Below are 17317 nucleotides of genomic sequence, written 5' to 3'. Positions count from 1 at the left end.
CTCTCCAGAATCTGCTACCCATATCCTAACTCAAACCAAATACCGTTCACCCATCATTCCTGTGCTTGCTGACCTATATGAGCTCCCAGTCCAGAAATGTCTCAGTTTTAAGATTGTCTTCCTCGTGGCCTTGTTCCTCCCCGACTCCATGACCTCCTCCACATCCCTCCAAGAACTCTGTATTCCTCTCACTCTGGTCTCATGTGAATTCCTTCCCTTCTTTCACTCTGGCACTTATGTCTAGATACTAAGCTCCAGAATGCCCTCACTATCTCTTACTTTAAGAACCTGCTTTACATCTGCCTCTTTGACCAAGCTTTTGATCCCCTGTTCAAATAGCTTCTGATGTGGCTCATGTCAGTTCTTATCGAATTAGATTCCTCTGAAGCATCTTAGGGTGATTTATTTTGCTAAAGGTAGTTTATAAATGCAAGTTGTTGTTAAAATTGAACAGAAAAACCAATGAAGCAAAAGGACAAGTATTAGTCTCATTATTAATAACACTCTGCCTCATGCCAGAATCAGATGAAATCCTGAGTCCAGATATATGCTACAGACAGAATTTTCCGATTTCTTTTGTCTCAGTGTGGTCTCAGGTGGGGAAAGTGGAGGGCGGATTGCTGGCTTTTCCCATTGTATTTTTAAACACATTGTGAAAAATAATAAAGGCGTGGGTTCCATGACATTATGCTGGTGGTGCTCTGATTGAGCTCACCCTGCCAGCAACTTAGGTTTTTTAAAGGCTAAATGTTAAAAAAAGGAACACTCCATGGAACCCCCCACCCCACCCCCACCCCATGGAACCCTTCCCTCGTGGACACTGATTCCCATGGACACAAAACCTCACCGCCTCAGCGCTGCCTGGTTACAGCCCACTGGCACTGCCTGAGCAGTGCTGGGCTCAATGCCAGGGTACTATCCAGACATGATCCTCTTCCACATCCCAACTCCCCCAGGCACTTACCCGCCTGTGTGAGTCTGGCAGGATCTGTTCACAAGGTGCATGTCATGGGGGACCTGTTGCGATTCACATCAGCGTGTTCTCATGCGGACATGAATGGACAGTCTAATATGGGTGGTGGGGGGGGGAGGGCACAAATCAGGTGTAAGTGCCTGCTCCCAAATACAATGGGTTTTAACCAGAGGCCTCAATAGTGAACCCAAAATCACACTGTCACATGACCGGGACTTGAGCTGTCTGAATTCCTTTAATTATAAGCTGTTGGATCTTATAATCAGTCACTGTTTGACCTCTGAAGAGAACAGTAACTCCAGGCAAACAGCCTGTCACTGTCTACCATCTTGCCATATAACAGCTATCAAAGAAAAAGAGCTCTGTCCAGGTACAATTGCATTGATACTGTGAATTTCTGGAACATGGGGCTGGTGCCTTCAAGACTATTTCAACACTTTGTGCCTTCTCCCGTCACAGAAGTTTCACTTCTGGAAAGACAGATCGCCCTGCGACAGTCAACCAACCTATCCTCCGAGGAAACACTCCCTTAGGCTTTCAATTCTGGACTCGTGTAAAGACATAACTTGTATTTTTTATTGTGGTCTGTCTCTGTACCTCTTCCTTTCCATTATCCCTGTTTTACTGGGTGAGTGCAAAAAGGGGCAGAGGTTGCAAAACCCCTTCCCATGTTTTGTGTATGTGTAATAAACCAACCATTACATTTGATCTTATCTTGAGTTGCTGTGCAAGCTATTCAGAGAGGATTGGGTTTAAAAGTTGGGGAAATATGCCACCATAAAGAGGGGAAATAAAAATCAAAAATATCTTTCTGTTTGAGGATGGGTAGTGAGAGGAGAAATGAGGGCTGTTTAAATGAACCCCTCTCCTGTCTGTAACAATATTAACTAGTTCCAAATTCATAAATAGTAGCTTTGGCTCTTTCTAGACCCGTTATTCACACTTACCTCCCGCCCTCTGCTGCCAGGTAGCATTAAAGCCTCTTGCATTGCCATTTGAATTTGTCTTAAATCGGACCGTCATATAGTGTCCAGTGCTGGAGACCACTAGTGCGTTGTTTGGTGGGCGGCTGGTACACAATTGGGCCAACCGTACAGAAGTAATGTCTGGGCCACCATACACCTGAACAACACAAAAAGATACATCAATATATTCAAATTCTTTGCGACTGAGGCAGTTCCTCTGTAGTTGTAGTTACTTAAGCAAAATAAATCTTGGTCAATGTGGGAAAATAATTTTTTCTTAAAAAACCTCCAGAACAAATTAAGTTTTGACATTTGGCATTCAATTAAGTAAAGTTGTGTGGCACCAGATTTTTGTACTGTGAACACCATTTCCAACTATTTCTAGGTGACTTTGTTGCTGGACAGATAATCTACATGGGCAACTACTCATAGAAGTGAAATGAAGAGATTCTGTGTTTAAATGAATGGGCATTATTTAAAGCTTAGACCCAAGGACATCTGCATAAAGCCTGTGGATTTAGTCTGGCTTCTACTGCTTTCTGCTTTATTAGCTCCATTGATTCTAATGTTAAAGTCAGCATTCCAAACTTCTGAGCAATACTTAATCCATTTTATAGGCCTGGCACATGAGAGTGGAAAAAATGCTTTGAGTAAAAATATAGTTGCATGCCCATTAGGGAAAAATAAAAAAACTGAGGAAAATCTACAGCGAAACCAAAAAATACTAAACACAACAAGCTACTTGCTTTGGAAGCACTCAGTGGAAAATAAGCCATGATGATGGAAATCAGGCAGCAAAAGAGAAAGAAAAGCCAGAACATTATAAATCTGAATCAAAAACAAAATGCTGCAATTGCATGTTGCAGAACAAAAGGTTAATCATTTGGGTGTGATGCTTCATCAGAATTTGTTGAACTTGGAGGTATGTTTTGTAGTATGTTAGTGCCACCTCCATTCCCACTAATTTCTCTCTTGTTCTGCCGACATACTCCATTGTCTCGCTCAAGCACATGCTTCTATGCCTCACATTGCACGGTATACCCAGTCTCTTTCTGAACACTTTTCATGAAATCAGACCAGCCATTTTTTATTTTCGAAAATTAGTTTTGCCAATTTTGGGTAAATTATAATTGCTGCTTGAAAATTGAAGTGCTGCAGATGTACAATCTATTATCAGATTGACCTTTTTAGTTACTTTGTTCCTCTGGTTTTTTAGTAAGAATGAAAAGCCTCTTAAATAAAACAAATTGATTTCATACAATGCTGAGGCCTCGGGAGTGAATTTATTTGAAACACTAACGTAGTAATGCAGAACATGTATATTCTACTACTCAGAATATTAGAGATGCATCTTGTAAAGATGCTAATCTATTTTACATCTTCAATCCACTGACTAATGAATTAGATAGGCTATTTTCTCCCTTCAGCCAGGTTTTCTGATTAGAAACAAAGTGGTAGTAACCGACAGTCAAAGATCAGCCTCAGTAGTGATTAGATGCTTATTGTCTTAATTCTAACTACAGGATAGTAACCCTTACATTGCTGTATGATTTTTCCATTCCATTGACACATCCTTATGACTTGGCTGAGTGGCTGCTGACTTGTGGTAAATGATGACAATAGGAGCCTCATTCAAATATAAATTGAATTTGCGTTGGTTTTATACAGCTAATAGAAGGCAAAGCCTTCATCCCGTTAGTTTGGGCTGTATTTGAACTCAGATCTCCATTGTTAAAAATCAAAGACATAACCCCTCTCTGCTTTTCTTTGAAATTAGAATAATGGTTGTCCTCAGGGTGTACATGGCCACATCTTGCCTATGTCATGAAAAGCCCTTCATCCCTAATAGACATGGAATTCTGAAGTTCAATTTAGACGTTCAATTTGTAACTCTACTATGACGTGAAGCTGTGAAAACTAATATATTGGCTGGTACATAAAGATACACTCTGCTAACAAATAGAATAATTGAAACAGTGCCCTCTTTATATTTGCTTAAAGGGGTTCTGCAACATGCTGAGCCTTCTAGTGCTTGAAAGGAGGATCTCATAAACAGTAGCTGCAGTTATTTAAAAGTTACATTGTGCAGCTTTCAGTTTCTGGCCCACTCCTGCTCCAGTTGGGAGAGGGAGATCCAAATAGGTCAACAATGTGAAAACTACATTGCTGGATTATATGGATGGGCTGAATGACTGTAGCCCAAAACAAAGGCAGCCAACGCTGATGTAGAGGGACGTTTTAATTTGTTTCTATCATCACTAATGCTTCCAAAGAAGTACTGGGGAAAAAAGTCACTATCATAGCTTTTAGTTCCCCACAGCATACTTTTTGCTTCCCTGGCAGCTAACAGTAAGTAGCAGTAACAGTAAGTTACACTCTTTTTACTTACATGGCTACTGCTAATGCCAGAACTGCCATCCGAGGCAGCAGTGTAGTATACAGAAGGGATAACATACAGTCATTCATTCAGGATCTAGCAGCTCTTGTCAGATACAAGTATTGGTGTATCCTAAAATCAAATCAGTTTCAACCTTTTACATTTTATTCAAATTGTTTTTTTTCTGTTCATTCATGGGATGTGAGTGTCATTGGCTGAGCCAGCATTTATTGCCCATCCCTAATTGCTCTTGGTTTGCTAGGCCATTTCAGAGGGCAGTTAAGAGTCAGCCACATTGCTGTGGATCTGGAGTCACATGTAGGCCAGGCCAGGTGGGGATGGCAGATTTCCTTCCCTAAAGAATATTAGTGAACCAGACGGGTTTTACAACAATTGATAATGGTTTCATGGTCATTGTTAGACTTAAAGTCCAGATTTGTATTGGATCCAAATTTTGTCATCTGCAATGGCAGGATTTGATCCCAGGTGTCCAGAGCTTTACTCTGGTTCCCTGTCTAGAGGCTGCCACTATGCCATCGCCTTCCCTACTTTAACTGCAGCTCAAAGTAGAACAATTACTGATTAAAGGAAGTCTACTGGTAATTCTCCCAATTGTCACATTAAAGAAGAAGTATGAGATCTAATTTCTGAAAAATACATTTTTTGAATTTCGAGCTTAATACCTCCAGGACGTCAAAATTGCATGTTGGGTGATATTCCACATCAAACTCATCGACAGTGAGCTCAATACTGCTGCCAAAATCTCCTTGAATGAACCAGATACATTCCCGATTATGGGGATACCTGTTTGGAAAGCCTGGGCTACTGAATCCTCCTTTAGACCCAAGCAATTCTCCACCACATCCTGGAAAATAAAATAAAATATGATGAATACAAAGGATAAAATAATCATGCACCTTGTTACTGTAGAGGCTGCAGATTCGAGCCAATCTGACAATAATAATTTGCACAAAGTGGTGATGGAGCAGGTAGATGATCCATTGAGGACAGTTAAAAAGATCAAGAAGTGACGGTGTCAGCATAAGATTGAAAATGGATGAGCAATGTGCTCAACGTTTCCTTCTGGCAATATACATTTTGCACCTTACAACTTGAAGCATCTCATTTATAGCTGCCTGTACTATCAGATGAATGGCATGATGCATAAATTTATCCATGGGCCACTAAGTAGACGGAGGAAAAAATATGAATGGGGTGGTGGAGGCAAGGACATCAATTCCTTATTGACTATCGGTGGTTCCTCTTAATCATCAGGTGTCAATGAACCAACTCTGAATGCAGTTCAAGTGCTGCAAGGTGAGAGTGACTGCCTGTGACACCAAGGCAGCATCAAGGGGCCCCCGCCAAACTGGAGTCAATGGGAATTGGGGGAAAACTCTCCACTGCCTGGAGTCATATCTGGCACAAAGGGAGATGATTGTGATTGTTGGAGATCAATCAGCTCACTTCCAGGACATCACTGCAGGAGTTCCTCAGGGTGGTGTCCTAGGCCCAATCAGCTTCAGCTGTTTCGTTAATGACCTTCCTTCCATTATAAGATCAGAAGTGGGGAAGTTCACTGATGATCTCACAATACTCAGCACCAGATACTGAAACAGTTCATGATCAAATGCAACAAGACCTGGACAATATCCAGGCTTGGGATGACAAGAGGAAGTAACATTCATGCTAGTGCCAGTCAATGATCTTCTCCAACCAGAAAGAATCTAACATTTTTCCTTGACATTCAATGGCCATCACGGAATCCCCCACTGAATCCTGGCAGTTACCACTGATGAGAAACTGAACTAGCCATACAAATACCTTGGCTATAGGAGCAAGTTAGAGGCTAGGAATCCTGCGGCAAGTATCTCGCCTCATGACTCCCCATAATCTGTCCACTATCCACAATACAAGTCAGAAGTGTGAAAGAATACTGCCAACTTGACTGGATGAGTACAGCCCAAAAAACCTCAAAAATCTTGACACCATCCAGGATAAAGCAGTCCGCTTGATTGGCACCCCATATACGAACATTGATTCCTTTCCCTATCAATGCACAATGGCCACAGTGTGTACCATCTGCAAGATGCATTGCAGGAAGTCACCAAGGCTCCCTGGACAGCACCTTCCAAATCCATTACCACTACCTTCCAGAGGGACAATGGCAGCAGACATATAGGTGCACTATAAACACGGAAGTTCTCCTCCAAACCACATGCCATGCTGACTTGGAAATATATCGCCATTCCTTCACTGTCACTGGGTCAAAATCCTGGAATTCCCTCTCTAACAGCACTGTGGACTGCAGCAGTTCAAGAAGGTAGCTCACCAGTGCCTTCTCAAGGGAAATACATGCCAGCCTAGCCAGTGACGCACACATTCCATGAATGGATAAAAAAGACAACTGCCTGTATGCATACATTTCCATACAAACTGCATTTGCTGTTTTTTTAAAAATTGTCTTTGTCTTCTTCAATCATTGAAAGGAAATATGCTCATCATTCTTCAGGAACCTCCTTGGTCAGGTATGAAAGTTTGTTAGCGTGTTTATTTGGCAAAACAAAATCCTACTTTGAGGGTAGTGACACTTGTAAACCCACTGAGAAATTAAAGGTCAGATTTAACCGTACCAGCCTGACTAAACAGATTCTGATCTTCACCCTGGACCCTTTGTAAAAAATGAATAAAATAAAACAGGCTGCAGCTGTCAGGTAATGTAAAAACAAGCACTCACTGTTGGAATGCATTGATTTATAGAACACCTGGTATAACTTAGAGCAAAATATTAGCCAGCTGTTCGTGCAATTTCAATAAGCTTAATCGTTGACATTTTGCAAGGGCTTTTATTACAACTGAGCCAATTATGAATGTTTGGCTGAGTTTCACAAGCTTTAAAACCATTAATCCCAGTGAATGAGTGGGGCAGGGGGTTACTGAGATGAAATTTTGATCAACAGTGTTAAAAGGCTATTAAAGAATTCGCTCTCAGTTTGTGAAAGATGTTTATTTGTTTTTACAACAGATTGACTGAGAGAAATTAAACTTTTTGATTAGGTTTCATGAAGAGGAGATTTTTTTTGGTATCAATTGTGTACGAGTAAGAGCTCTCTTAGATTGTTAGAAGTTTCTTTTCTTTTCATCTCCACATGATTCTTGAGGATTTTGCTTGGTGGATACTGGGTGAGTGGCTATGGAGGTGGCATGGGGATGTATAAGGGGCATGGAGGTAGCATGCAGGTTTGTGGGGGCAAGGAGGGTAAGTGAGAGAGGTTGAGGGGAGGTGAGGGCTAGAGGATCTAACAACATTTTATACAACTCGACCAATGTCTCAGAGAACCCAGAGAAACCAGCCTGCAATGGTACTCACCAGCCTCTGAGGCTATCTCTGAACTGCCTACTTACTGCACATGCTTACTCACGCACATACGAACCTATATACAGAAAAGATTGCACGTGTAGGTACATATATTCAGGCTTTTACCTACAACCATGCAGAACATATCCTTACTCACATCAAACGAGAAAATGCTAGAAAATCTCAGCAGGTCGGGCAGCATCTGTAAGGGGAGAAAAGAGCTGACGTTTCAAGTACAGATGACCCTTTGCCAAAGCTAAAAGGCATAGAAAGTGGGAGATATTTATACTGTAGGGTGAGGGAATGAAAGATGAGTCATAGCCACAAAAACAAGGGGAAAGGCTGCTAATGGCAGTCCACAGAGAGAATAAAAGATGTTAATGGCCAAACAGCAGGATGTCACCTGCATCCGCAGTAATTTGCTTTTATCCAGTGTCCTCACTCATATGCATGTTTGAGCAGGTTCATGCATGTGTTCAAACATATTCACATGAATGAGTCTCCATCATGCTCATTTTCTAAAGTAGTCCATGTTTCTACAGAAGGAACTCTTTAAAATGCAGCTAATGAAAATACAACAAAATTTACTTCAACTTATAAATCAAAGAAAGGGTTGAATAAAGAAACATCATTACTCCAAACTTGGGGCCTCGCCCTGGGCCACTCCAAACTCCCCACAATTCTACATAGTTCCTTATTTATAGTGAATCAGTTGGTCAGCTGACTATTACATCACTCTGTAATTGGTTCCATGGTTTACTGGGTCAGCTGACCCTTACATCTTGTTCCCATTGGTCACATTACATCCGATACAAAGTTGTCACCTTCTAACAGTCTTACATTCTAACAGTCCAGGGTCTGATGGAAAATAGTTGTCCTTTCCTTTTACAAGTTGTAAATAAGTTGAAAAATCTGTGCTCGAGGTCAAATGAATAATAGATCATCATAAATCTCATTCTCCTCTCTCATGTTTATCGTTCCAGTCTAGGGTTAGTGGTCTCACAGCAGCATACCAGTAAGGCACAGAAAGAGATCCAAGTTCTGGAAAGTTTATTATTAATGTTTCTAGAGGAGAATTGTCAGTAAAAATGTCCTGTTAAACATAGTCCTGAATGCTGAAATCATCAGGGTTCTCAAGTTGCTGACTGATGATAGGTTCCTTTAGCTTCAAAGTGATATCCTCATCCTGACACAAGCTTGGGAGATATTCTTACTATTCCAAAAGCGCAAAGTGAAACCACTGCATCTTGGCTGAACTAATCTCAACTGTCAAAGGGCAAGGAGACGCCTTCATTTATTTTATTTAGACATGTTAAGATGATGGGAGGGCTGTTTCGACACAAGTTGGAAACACACTGAAAGCTTGAGTTTCAAGATAGTAAATTAGGGTAAAGTCAAGGAATTTGAAGTATCATTTTGCTCAAACATATCTTAAGTAATGTTATTTTCCTTTTGCAGTTATGGCATTTCCGCATTTTGATCTTACATTTTGAAATTTATCAGAAAGTAATACTTTGGCAAACAGTATATGAGGAATTTTGTGAAACTACATAGGGTTACTATGGGAAGGTGTGGAAGCAACAGCGGATTTTGAATCTATGGTTCTCAAAGTCTTTCGCCACACAATGGCTGGTATTTTACGACCTCGCTCGGGTGAGGCTCGTAAAATCCCACCTGAGGCCAACGGAAAATTGCATTCTTTGAGCCGATTCCTGGGCGGGCGTGGCGGTAAAATTCTGACTAAAGTCTTCCTGACTTCACATCTGGGTCTGTTGTAGAGTAATTGATTGGGGTTGATTAAGGTCTTTAGCAATTCATTATTGCTCCATCATGAGCCAACAGAACGGTAGAAACAACGGAAGGCACTTGATACAGCAAAGACTATACGCTGTAGCAAAATACAGGCTGTAGTTCGAAAGACTATAAGACCATAAGACCATAAGACATAGGAGCGGAAGTAAGGCCATTCGGCCCATCGAGTCCACTCCACCATTCAATCATGGTTGATTTCAACTCCATTTACCCGCTCTCTCCCCATAGCCCTTAATTCCTCGAGAAATCAAGAATTTATCAATTTCTGTCTTGAAGACGCTCAACGTCTCGGCCTCCACAGCCCTCTGTGGCAATGAATTCCACAGACCCACCACTCTCTGGCTGAAGAAATTTCTCCTCATCTCTGTTCTAAAGTGACTCCCTTTTATTCTAAGGCTGTGCCCCCGCATCCTAGTCTCCCCTGTTAATGGAAACAACTTCCCTACGTCCATCCTATCTAAGCCGTTCATTATCTTGTAAGTTTCTATCAGATCTTCCCTCAACCTCCTAAACTCCAATGAATATAATCCCACGATCCTCAGACGTTCATCGTATGTCAGGCCTACCATTCCTGGGATCATCCGTGTGAATCTCCGCTGGACCCGCTCCAGTGCCAGTATGTCCTTCCTGAGGTGTGGGGCCCAAAATTGCTCACAGTACTCCAAATGGGGCCTAACCAGTGCTTTATAAAGCCTCAGAAGTACATCCCTGCTTTTGTATTCCAAGCCTCTTGAGATAAATGACAACATTACATTTGCTTTCCTAATTACGGACTCAACCTGCAAGTTTACCTTTAGAGAATCCTGGACTAGGACTCCCAAGTCCCTTTGCACTTTAGCATTATGAATTTTGTCACCGTTTAGAAAATAGTCCATGCCTCTATTCTTTTTTCCAAAGTGTACGACCTCGCACTTGCCCACGTTGAATTTCATCAGCCACTTCTTGGACCACTCTCCTAAACTGTCTAAATCTTTCTGCAGCCTCCCCACCTCCTCAATACTACCTGCCCCTCCACCTATCTTTGTATCATCGGCAAACTTGGCCAGAATGCTCCCAGTCCCGTCATCTAGATCGTTAATATATAAAGAGAACAGCTGTGGCCCCAACACTGAACCCTGCGGGACACCACTTGTCACCGGTTGCCATTCTGAGAAAGAACCTTTTATCCCAACTCTCTGCCTTCTGTCTGACAGCCAATCGTCAATCCATGTTAGTACCTTGCCTCGAATACCATGGGCCCTTATTTTACTCAGCAGTCTCCCGTGAGGCACCTTGTCAAAGGCCTTTTGGAAGTCAAGATAGATAACATCCATTGGCTCTCCTTGGTCTAACCTATTTGTTATCTCTTCAAAGAACTCTAACAGGTTTGTCAGGCACGACCTCCCCTTACTAAATCCATGCTGACTTGTCTTAATCCGACCCTGCACTTCCAAGAATTTAGAAATCTCATCCTTAACGATGGATTCTAGAATTTTGCCAACAACTGAGGTTAGCATTTTAGAACTAGCCATACCTTTAGCCATGCTGTTCCAGTACAGTTGCAACACAGGATTCTACCCAACAACGTGAAAGTTACCTGTAAATCAGTCAGTTTGCAATCATCAGCAAAGTGATGGCAGCACTATCAAGCAGCACTTACTCTGCAAATCCTGTTCATCAATGCTTAGTTTGGGTCCTACTAGGTTGACTCAACTCCAGGTCTCATAGCTGCCTAGGTCCAAACATGGACAAAAGCGATGAATTCCAAAGATGAGGTGAGTTGACATCAAGGCAGCATTTGATCGAGTATAGCTTAAAGGAGTGAGGGGGATCTCCACTGATTGACGTTATACCGAGAAAAACAATCCTGATCCACTACCACTCTCCTCCACCTCACTGAACATGTTATGTCCTTTGACTCATCTCACTTCCTGTAAATAAAAGGTATGGCTATGGGTATCCACATGGATCCCAGTTAAACCTGCCTTTGTGTGGGGTATGTTTCAGTCTTACTCTGGCCCACTCCCATAACTCTTTTTCCATTATATCAATGACTATATTGGTACTGCTTCCTACTCCCATCTGGACCTATAAAAAATTATTGATTTTGCTTCTGATTTCCATCCTTCTCTTACTTTCACATGATCTACCTCTGACACTTCTGTTCCTTGGCCTCTCTGTCTCCGATTCAGATGATAGACTGAGCACTAATATTCATTACAAACCCACAGCTACCACAACTTCAGCTCCTCATACCCTGCTCCTTATAAGGACTCCATCCCATTCTCCCAGACTCTCCACCTGCACCCCATCTGTTCTGATGATGCCACCTTCAAATACAGCACTTCTGACATGTCTGCCTTTTCTCTCAACTGAGGTGTTTCCCACCCCCCCCTCCCCTCCCCCCCACCCCACCGAGGTCAACAAGGCATGCAACCATGTCTAGCCCATCTCCCGCACCTCTGCCTTCACACCTTACTCTCCCTCCCAGAACCATAACAGAATCCTTCTTGTCCCCACTCTTCCCCCCATCAGCCTCTACATTCAAATAATCATTCTCCATCATTTCCGCCAACTCCAGCATGATGCCACCATCAAACACGTCTTCCCCTCAACCCCCATCAACATTCCACAGGGACTACACCCTGGTCCATTCCTCCATTGCCCCAAACCCTTCATCCCATTCCTACGGCACCTTTCCCTGCAATTGCAGAAGGTGCAATATCTGCCCCTTTCACTTCCTCCCTCCTCACTGTCAAAGGGCCCAACAATCCTTTCATGTGAAGCAACATTTCATCTGCACTCCTTCAATTTGGTCTACTGTATTCACTGCTGCCAATGAAGTGTCCTTTACATTGGGGAGACCAAAAGCAGGCTGGGTGACCACTTTGCAGAATATTTCCGCTCCATCTGAAAGCATGACCCCAACCTTCCGGTCGCTTGACATTTCAACTCAGCATTTTGCTCCCATGCCCACAAGTCCATCTTTGGAATGCTGCAATGCTCCAGTGATGCCCAAGACAAACTGGAAGAACAACACCTCATCTCCTGATTAGGCACATTACAACCTTCTGGACTTAGCATTGAGTTCAAAAACTTTAGACAGTAACTTATGGGTGGCACAGTGGCACAGTGGTTAGCACTGCTGCCTCACAGTGCCAGGAACCCAGGTTTGATTCCCAGCTTGGTCACTGTCTGTGCAGAGTCTGCACGTTCTCCCTGCGCCTGCGTGGGTTTCCTCCAGGTGCTCCGGTTTCCTCCCACAGTCCGAAAGATGTGCCGATTAGGTGCATTGGCCATGCTAAATTCTCCCTCAGTGTACCCGCACAGACGCCAGAGTGTGGCAACTAGGGGATTTTCACAGTAACTTCATTGCGGTATTAATGTAAGCCTACTTGTGACACTAATAAAACAAACTTTAAACTTTATTCCCCTCCAACCTTTTGTAGTTTGTTGTCAGTTGTTTTCCAGCTCACTGACCTACCCATCACAACCCCACCCCTTCCCCACTTGGCCACTTGACCCTTGCTGTTCAGTTGATCCCATTAACACATTCTACTATCTCACCTTTTGCCACTATTAGCACCCTTCATCCCTTAATGGCATCATTAACACTCCCCTTTGTCTTATGTCCATGACAAAGTTGTCCATCTCTCCTTTATCCTGTCCTATCTCTGGTCTTCTAATCGGCCCCACCTCCTCTGCCCTCTTTCCAATTATGTGTTCTGTACATTTCTACCTTTATTCAGTTCTGTAGAAGGATCATTTAAATTCAATACAGTAACTCTGTCTCTCTCCACAGATGCTGCCAGATTTCTATTTTTATCTCAGAAAAAAGGAAGTACTCAGAAGACTAAGAAAATTTGGCATGTCAGCTATAACTCTCACCAACTTTTACAGATGCACTCTTTCTGGTTGTATCACAGCTTGGTATGGTTACTGTTCTGCCCAAGACTGCAAGGAACTATAACAAGTTGTGAATGTAGCCCAATCCATCACGTAAACCAGCCTCCCATCCATTGACTCTGTCTATACTTCCCGCTGCCTCGGAAAGCAGCCAGCATAATCAAGGACCCCACGCACCCTGGACGTCTCTCTTACACCTTCTTCTGTTGGGAAAAAGATACAAAAGTCTGAGGTCATGTACCAGCCGACTCAAGAACAGCTCCTTCCCTGCTGCTGTCAAGATTTTTGAATGGACTTACCTTGCATTAAGTTGATCTTTCTCTACACCCTAGTTATAACTGTAACACTATATTCCGCACTTTCTCATTTCCTTCTTTATGAATGGTATGCTTTGTCTGTATAGTGCGCAAGAAACAATACTTTTCACTATATGTTAATACATGTGACAATAATAAATCAAATCAAATCAAAGTTGATTGTGATTATTGGAGGCCAGTAATTTCAACCCTGTAGGAGTTCCTCAGGATAACATCCTTGATCCAACCATTTTCACTTTCTTCATTAATGACCTTCCTTCCATCATAAAGTCAGAAATGGATATGTATCCAGTACAAAGTCAACTCCTGATATACTGACACAGTTGGTTAACAGATGAAGCAAGATCTGTACAACATTCAGGCATGCCACTGATAAGTGGCAAGTAACATTCACATCCCACAAGCGGCAGGCAATGACTATCTCCAAAAAGAAAGAATCTTAACATCTCCCTTGACATAAAATGGTATTACCATCGCTAACCCCCCCGACACATCAACATCATGAGAGTTACAACTGACCAGAAACGTAACCCTACATAAATACTGTGACTACAAGAGTAGATCAGAAACTGGGATTTTGTAGTAAGTAACTGATCTCCTGACTCCTCAAAGCGCATCCACCATTCAAACACACAACTCAGGAATATGATGATTTAGTCTCCCTTGTCAGGATAAATGCAGATCCAACAATAGGCAAGAAGCACAACACCATCGAAGGACAAAACAGTTGGCTTGATCAACACCCCATCCACCCACCACCTCAAAACATTCACTCCCTCTGCCACCTGCACACAATAACAGCAACATATACCATCTACAAGGTGCACAGCAGCAACACACCTAGGTTCCTTCAACTGCACCTTTCAAACCTGCAACCTCTACCACCTCAAAAGAAAAAGAAAAAAGGTGAATGGGAACACCTGACTTAGAACGATATCGCTGTTCCTTCACTGGCATTGGGTCAAAATCCTAAAACTCCCTTTCTAACAGCACTGTGTGTGCTTACAATGCATGAACCACATTGGTTCAAGAAGATGACTCACCACAACTGTCTCAAGGATAATTAATGAAGGGCAATAAATGCCAGTCTTGTCAGCAACACTTAACCCAAGAACGAATAAAAAATTCTAGATGGGTGCTGGTATTTTTCATCTAACAATTTCCATGTTTCCCTTTGTTGTGTATAGGGCACGCTCTGTCCCTCATGTGCCAAACAGCTTATCATGAAGATTCATTAATTCAGATCTTCACATCTCCTCACATTTTCTGGAGTCTCTGTGTTATTATAACAGTCAGTGCCTGAATGCTAATGAGGCTGAAGTATCTACCAGGCCCTCCTGCTTCACGTTCCTCTCATGAGGACTAGCATCTGACCAAGTGGAGGAGTGCCAGCAGTAGGGATGTTGCATTGGGACCTTCGAAATAAGAATGCCTTTGCAAGTATCTGAAAGGGTTAATAGTCACACAAGTTTAAAAATCACACAGGCTGAAAAACAAAGGTCTTCTTATAAGAGCCTTCACAGACAGACACCAAGCCCATTAGTCTGGCAAAGCACATAAATCAGACATCTGACATCAGCCCAGGGAGGTGGAGGGAGCAGGTACGATAGCGGCATTTAAGGGGCATCTAGACGAATACATGAATAGATGGGAATGGAAAGATACGGACTCCGTAAGTACATACGGTTTTAGTTTAGGCAGGCATCACAATCGGTGCAGGCTTGGAAGGCCGAAGGGCCTGTTCCTGTGCTGTACTGTTCTTTGTTCTTATCTGTAACTGGAAAATGGGAGTGATCCACAGATACAGAAACGAGCTGTACTATGAAGTTTTCATGCTGATTGGATGTTATAATGAAGCAAGCATAAAGTGATTGTAATTGGTTTATGCTAATTACTTGTAATCGATTTTGAAAACTTTAATTGCCTTTGTATCTTGGGATACGCCGCTCTGGCTAGCTAGAGGGATGTGAACTATAGCTTACCGACGTGCTTGCTGTAGCTTGTATTAAAACAGCTGTTTAAGAAAATTCTGCTACTTGTCTAGTTACTCGAAGGGTAAAGTTGTGGTCAATTAAAAGACTGACATCAAAGCCCACAACAACTTGCCAGCAGTAGGATGTTGCATTGGGACCTTCGAAACATGAATGTCACTGCAAGTATCAAAATAGGCTTCAGATGCATAAAACACCTTTTTAGCCCTCTCTCCATTGCCTCTCCACCCCAACCCATACAACAATCTTTGTTCCACTGTTTCCTGTACTCTCGCAACATTTAGCAGAAAACGGGAAGAAAAAAATTCACCATTATATCCATAAAACAATTTAAGCATGAATTATGATTTCAAAATGAACAACTTCATCCAGAGTGTGGTGAATGTGTGGAATTCTCTACCACAGAAAGTAGCTGAGGCCTAAACATTGTTTGTTTTCAAGAAAGAGATAGTTATAGCACTTGGGGCTAAAGGGATCAAAGTATATGGGGGGAAAGGTGGGATTAGGTTACTGAGTTGAATGATCAGCCATGGTCATAATGAATGGTGGAGCAAGCTCGAAGGGCCTACTCCTGCTCTATTTTCTACGTTTCTAACTGAAAACTGGTGGTGCGTTTTGTGGCTAGTCTTTGTCATCCTTACACTGTTATTTTTGGAGTCATTTCATCAATCATGTTAAAGTAAGGGAGCTATTTCCAGTAGTTATCAGTGTAGGACTCTGTAATTTCCTTCCATATTTTCTAATGACTCATTTTCTTGCTTTGATTCCTTGTGGAATCATTGTCCCTCCAAACCACTCTAACATCAACTGCTTCCAATTAGTTAAAAAAAAAATGATTTTTTTTGAAGAGAGCAACTGCCTTTCTACAAATCAAGGATTGAAAAACTTTCATAAAAGCAAATTACTGCGGGTGCTGGAATCTGAAACCAAAAGAGAAAACGCTGGAAAATCTCAGCAGGTCTGGCTTACAAATGTTGAAAAAATTTCATTTGTCAAATATCTAGCTTAAACGAGTAGGTATGGCAGTAAACACGCAGTTGGATACATTTTGAGAAACGGTTTAAAATGTTGAACAAAAATACATGTCACTGAAAAACAAAGGGGGTGATCTTGCTGGCCATTCATGCCACGCTACCTTTGCAGCAAGGTCGGACAATTTTGATGGCCAGCCAAGTCTCCCGTTCACTGGGACGGGATGGGAAAATCCCACTGACGTGAATGGTGATAAGATTCCGGCCAAAGAAAGGAATGTTCCCGGAATTCTCTACCCCCAAGGGTGTGTGCCATCATGGAATATATTTTAGGTTGAGGTAGATAACTTTTTGATGTCTCTCAGGTCGAGGGATATGGCTGGGGAACAGGTGGGAAAGAGGGGTTGAAGTCCAAGATCAGCCATCATTATATTTAATGGTGGTGCAGGCTTGAGGGGCTGCATGGTTTACTTATAGCTCTTACAGAGCCGATGAAGGGTCATCCAGACTCAAAACACTGGCTCTATTCTCTCTCATGATGTGGAGATGCCGGCGTTGGACTGAGGTAAACACAGTAAGAAGTTTAACAACACCAGGTTAAAGTCCAACAGGTTTATTTGGTAGCAAAAGCCACACAAGCTTTCGGAGCTGCAAGCCCCTTCTTCAGG

General features: G+C 42.3%; 1 protein-coding gene across 1 annotated transcript in view; it reads right to left on the bottom strand.

Moving 5' to 3' along the window:
* Positions 1-17317, bottom strand: part of cubn (cubilin (intrinsic factor-cobalamin receptor)) — a 374618-nt gene that overhangs the window by 211366 nt on the left and 145935 nt on the right. The window contains exons 29-30 of the mRNA XM_078200308.1: positions 4999-5180; positions 1921-2095 (exon numbers count right to left, since the gene is read on the bottom strand). Coding sequence (XP_078056434.1) covers positions 1921-2095; positions 4999-5180 — 357 coding nt within the window. The remainder of the gene's footprint in view (positions 1-1920; positions 2096-4998; positions 5181-17317) is intronic.

The sequence above is a fragment of the Mustelus asterias genome, chromosome 2, assembly GCF_964213995.1.
Source record: "Mustelus asterias chromosome 2, sMusAst1.hap1.1, whole genome shotgun sequence".
NCBI lineage: Eukaryota > Metazoa > Chordata > Chondrichthyes > Carcharhiniformes > Triakidae > Mustelus > Mustelus asterias.
This window is presented reverse-complemented; position numbering and strand designations above follow the sequence as displayed.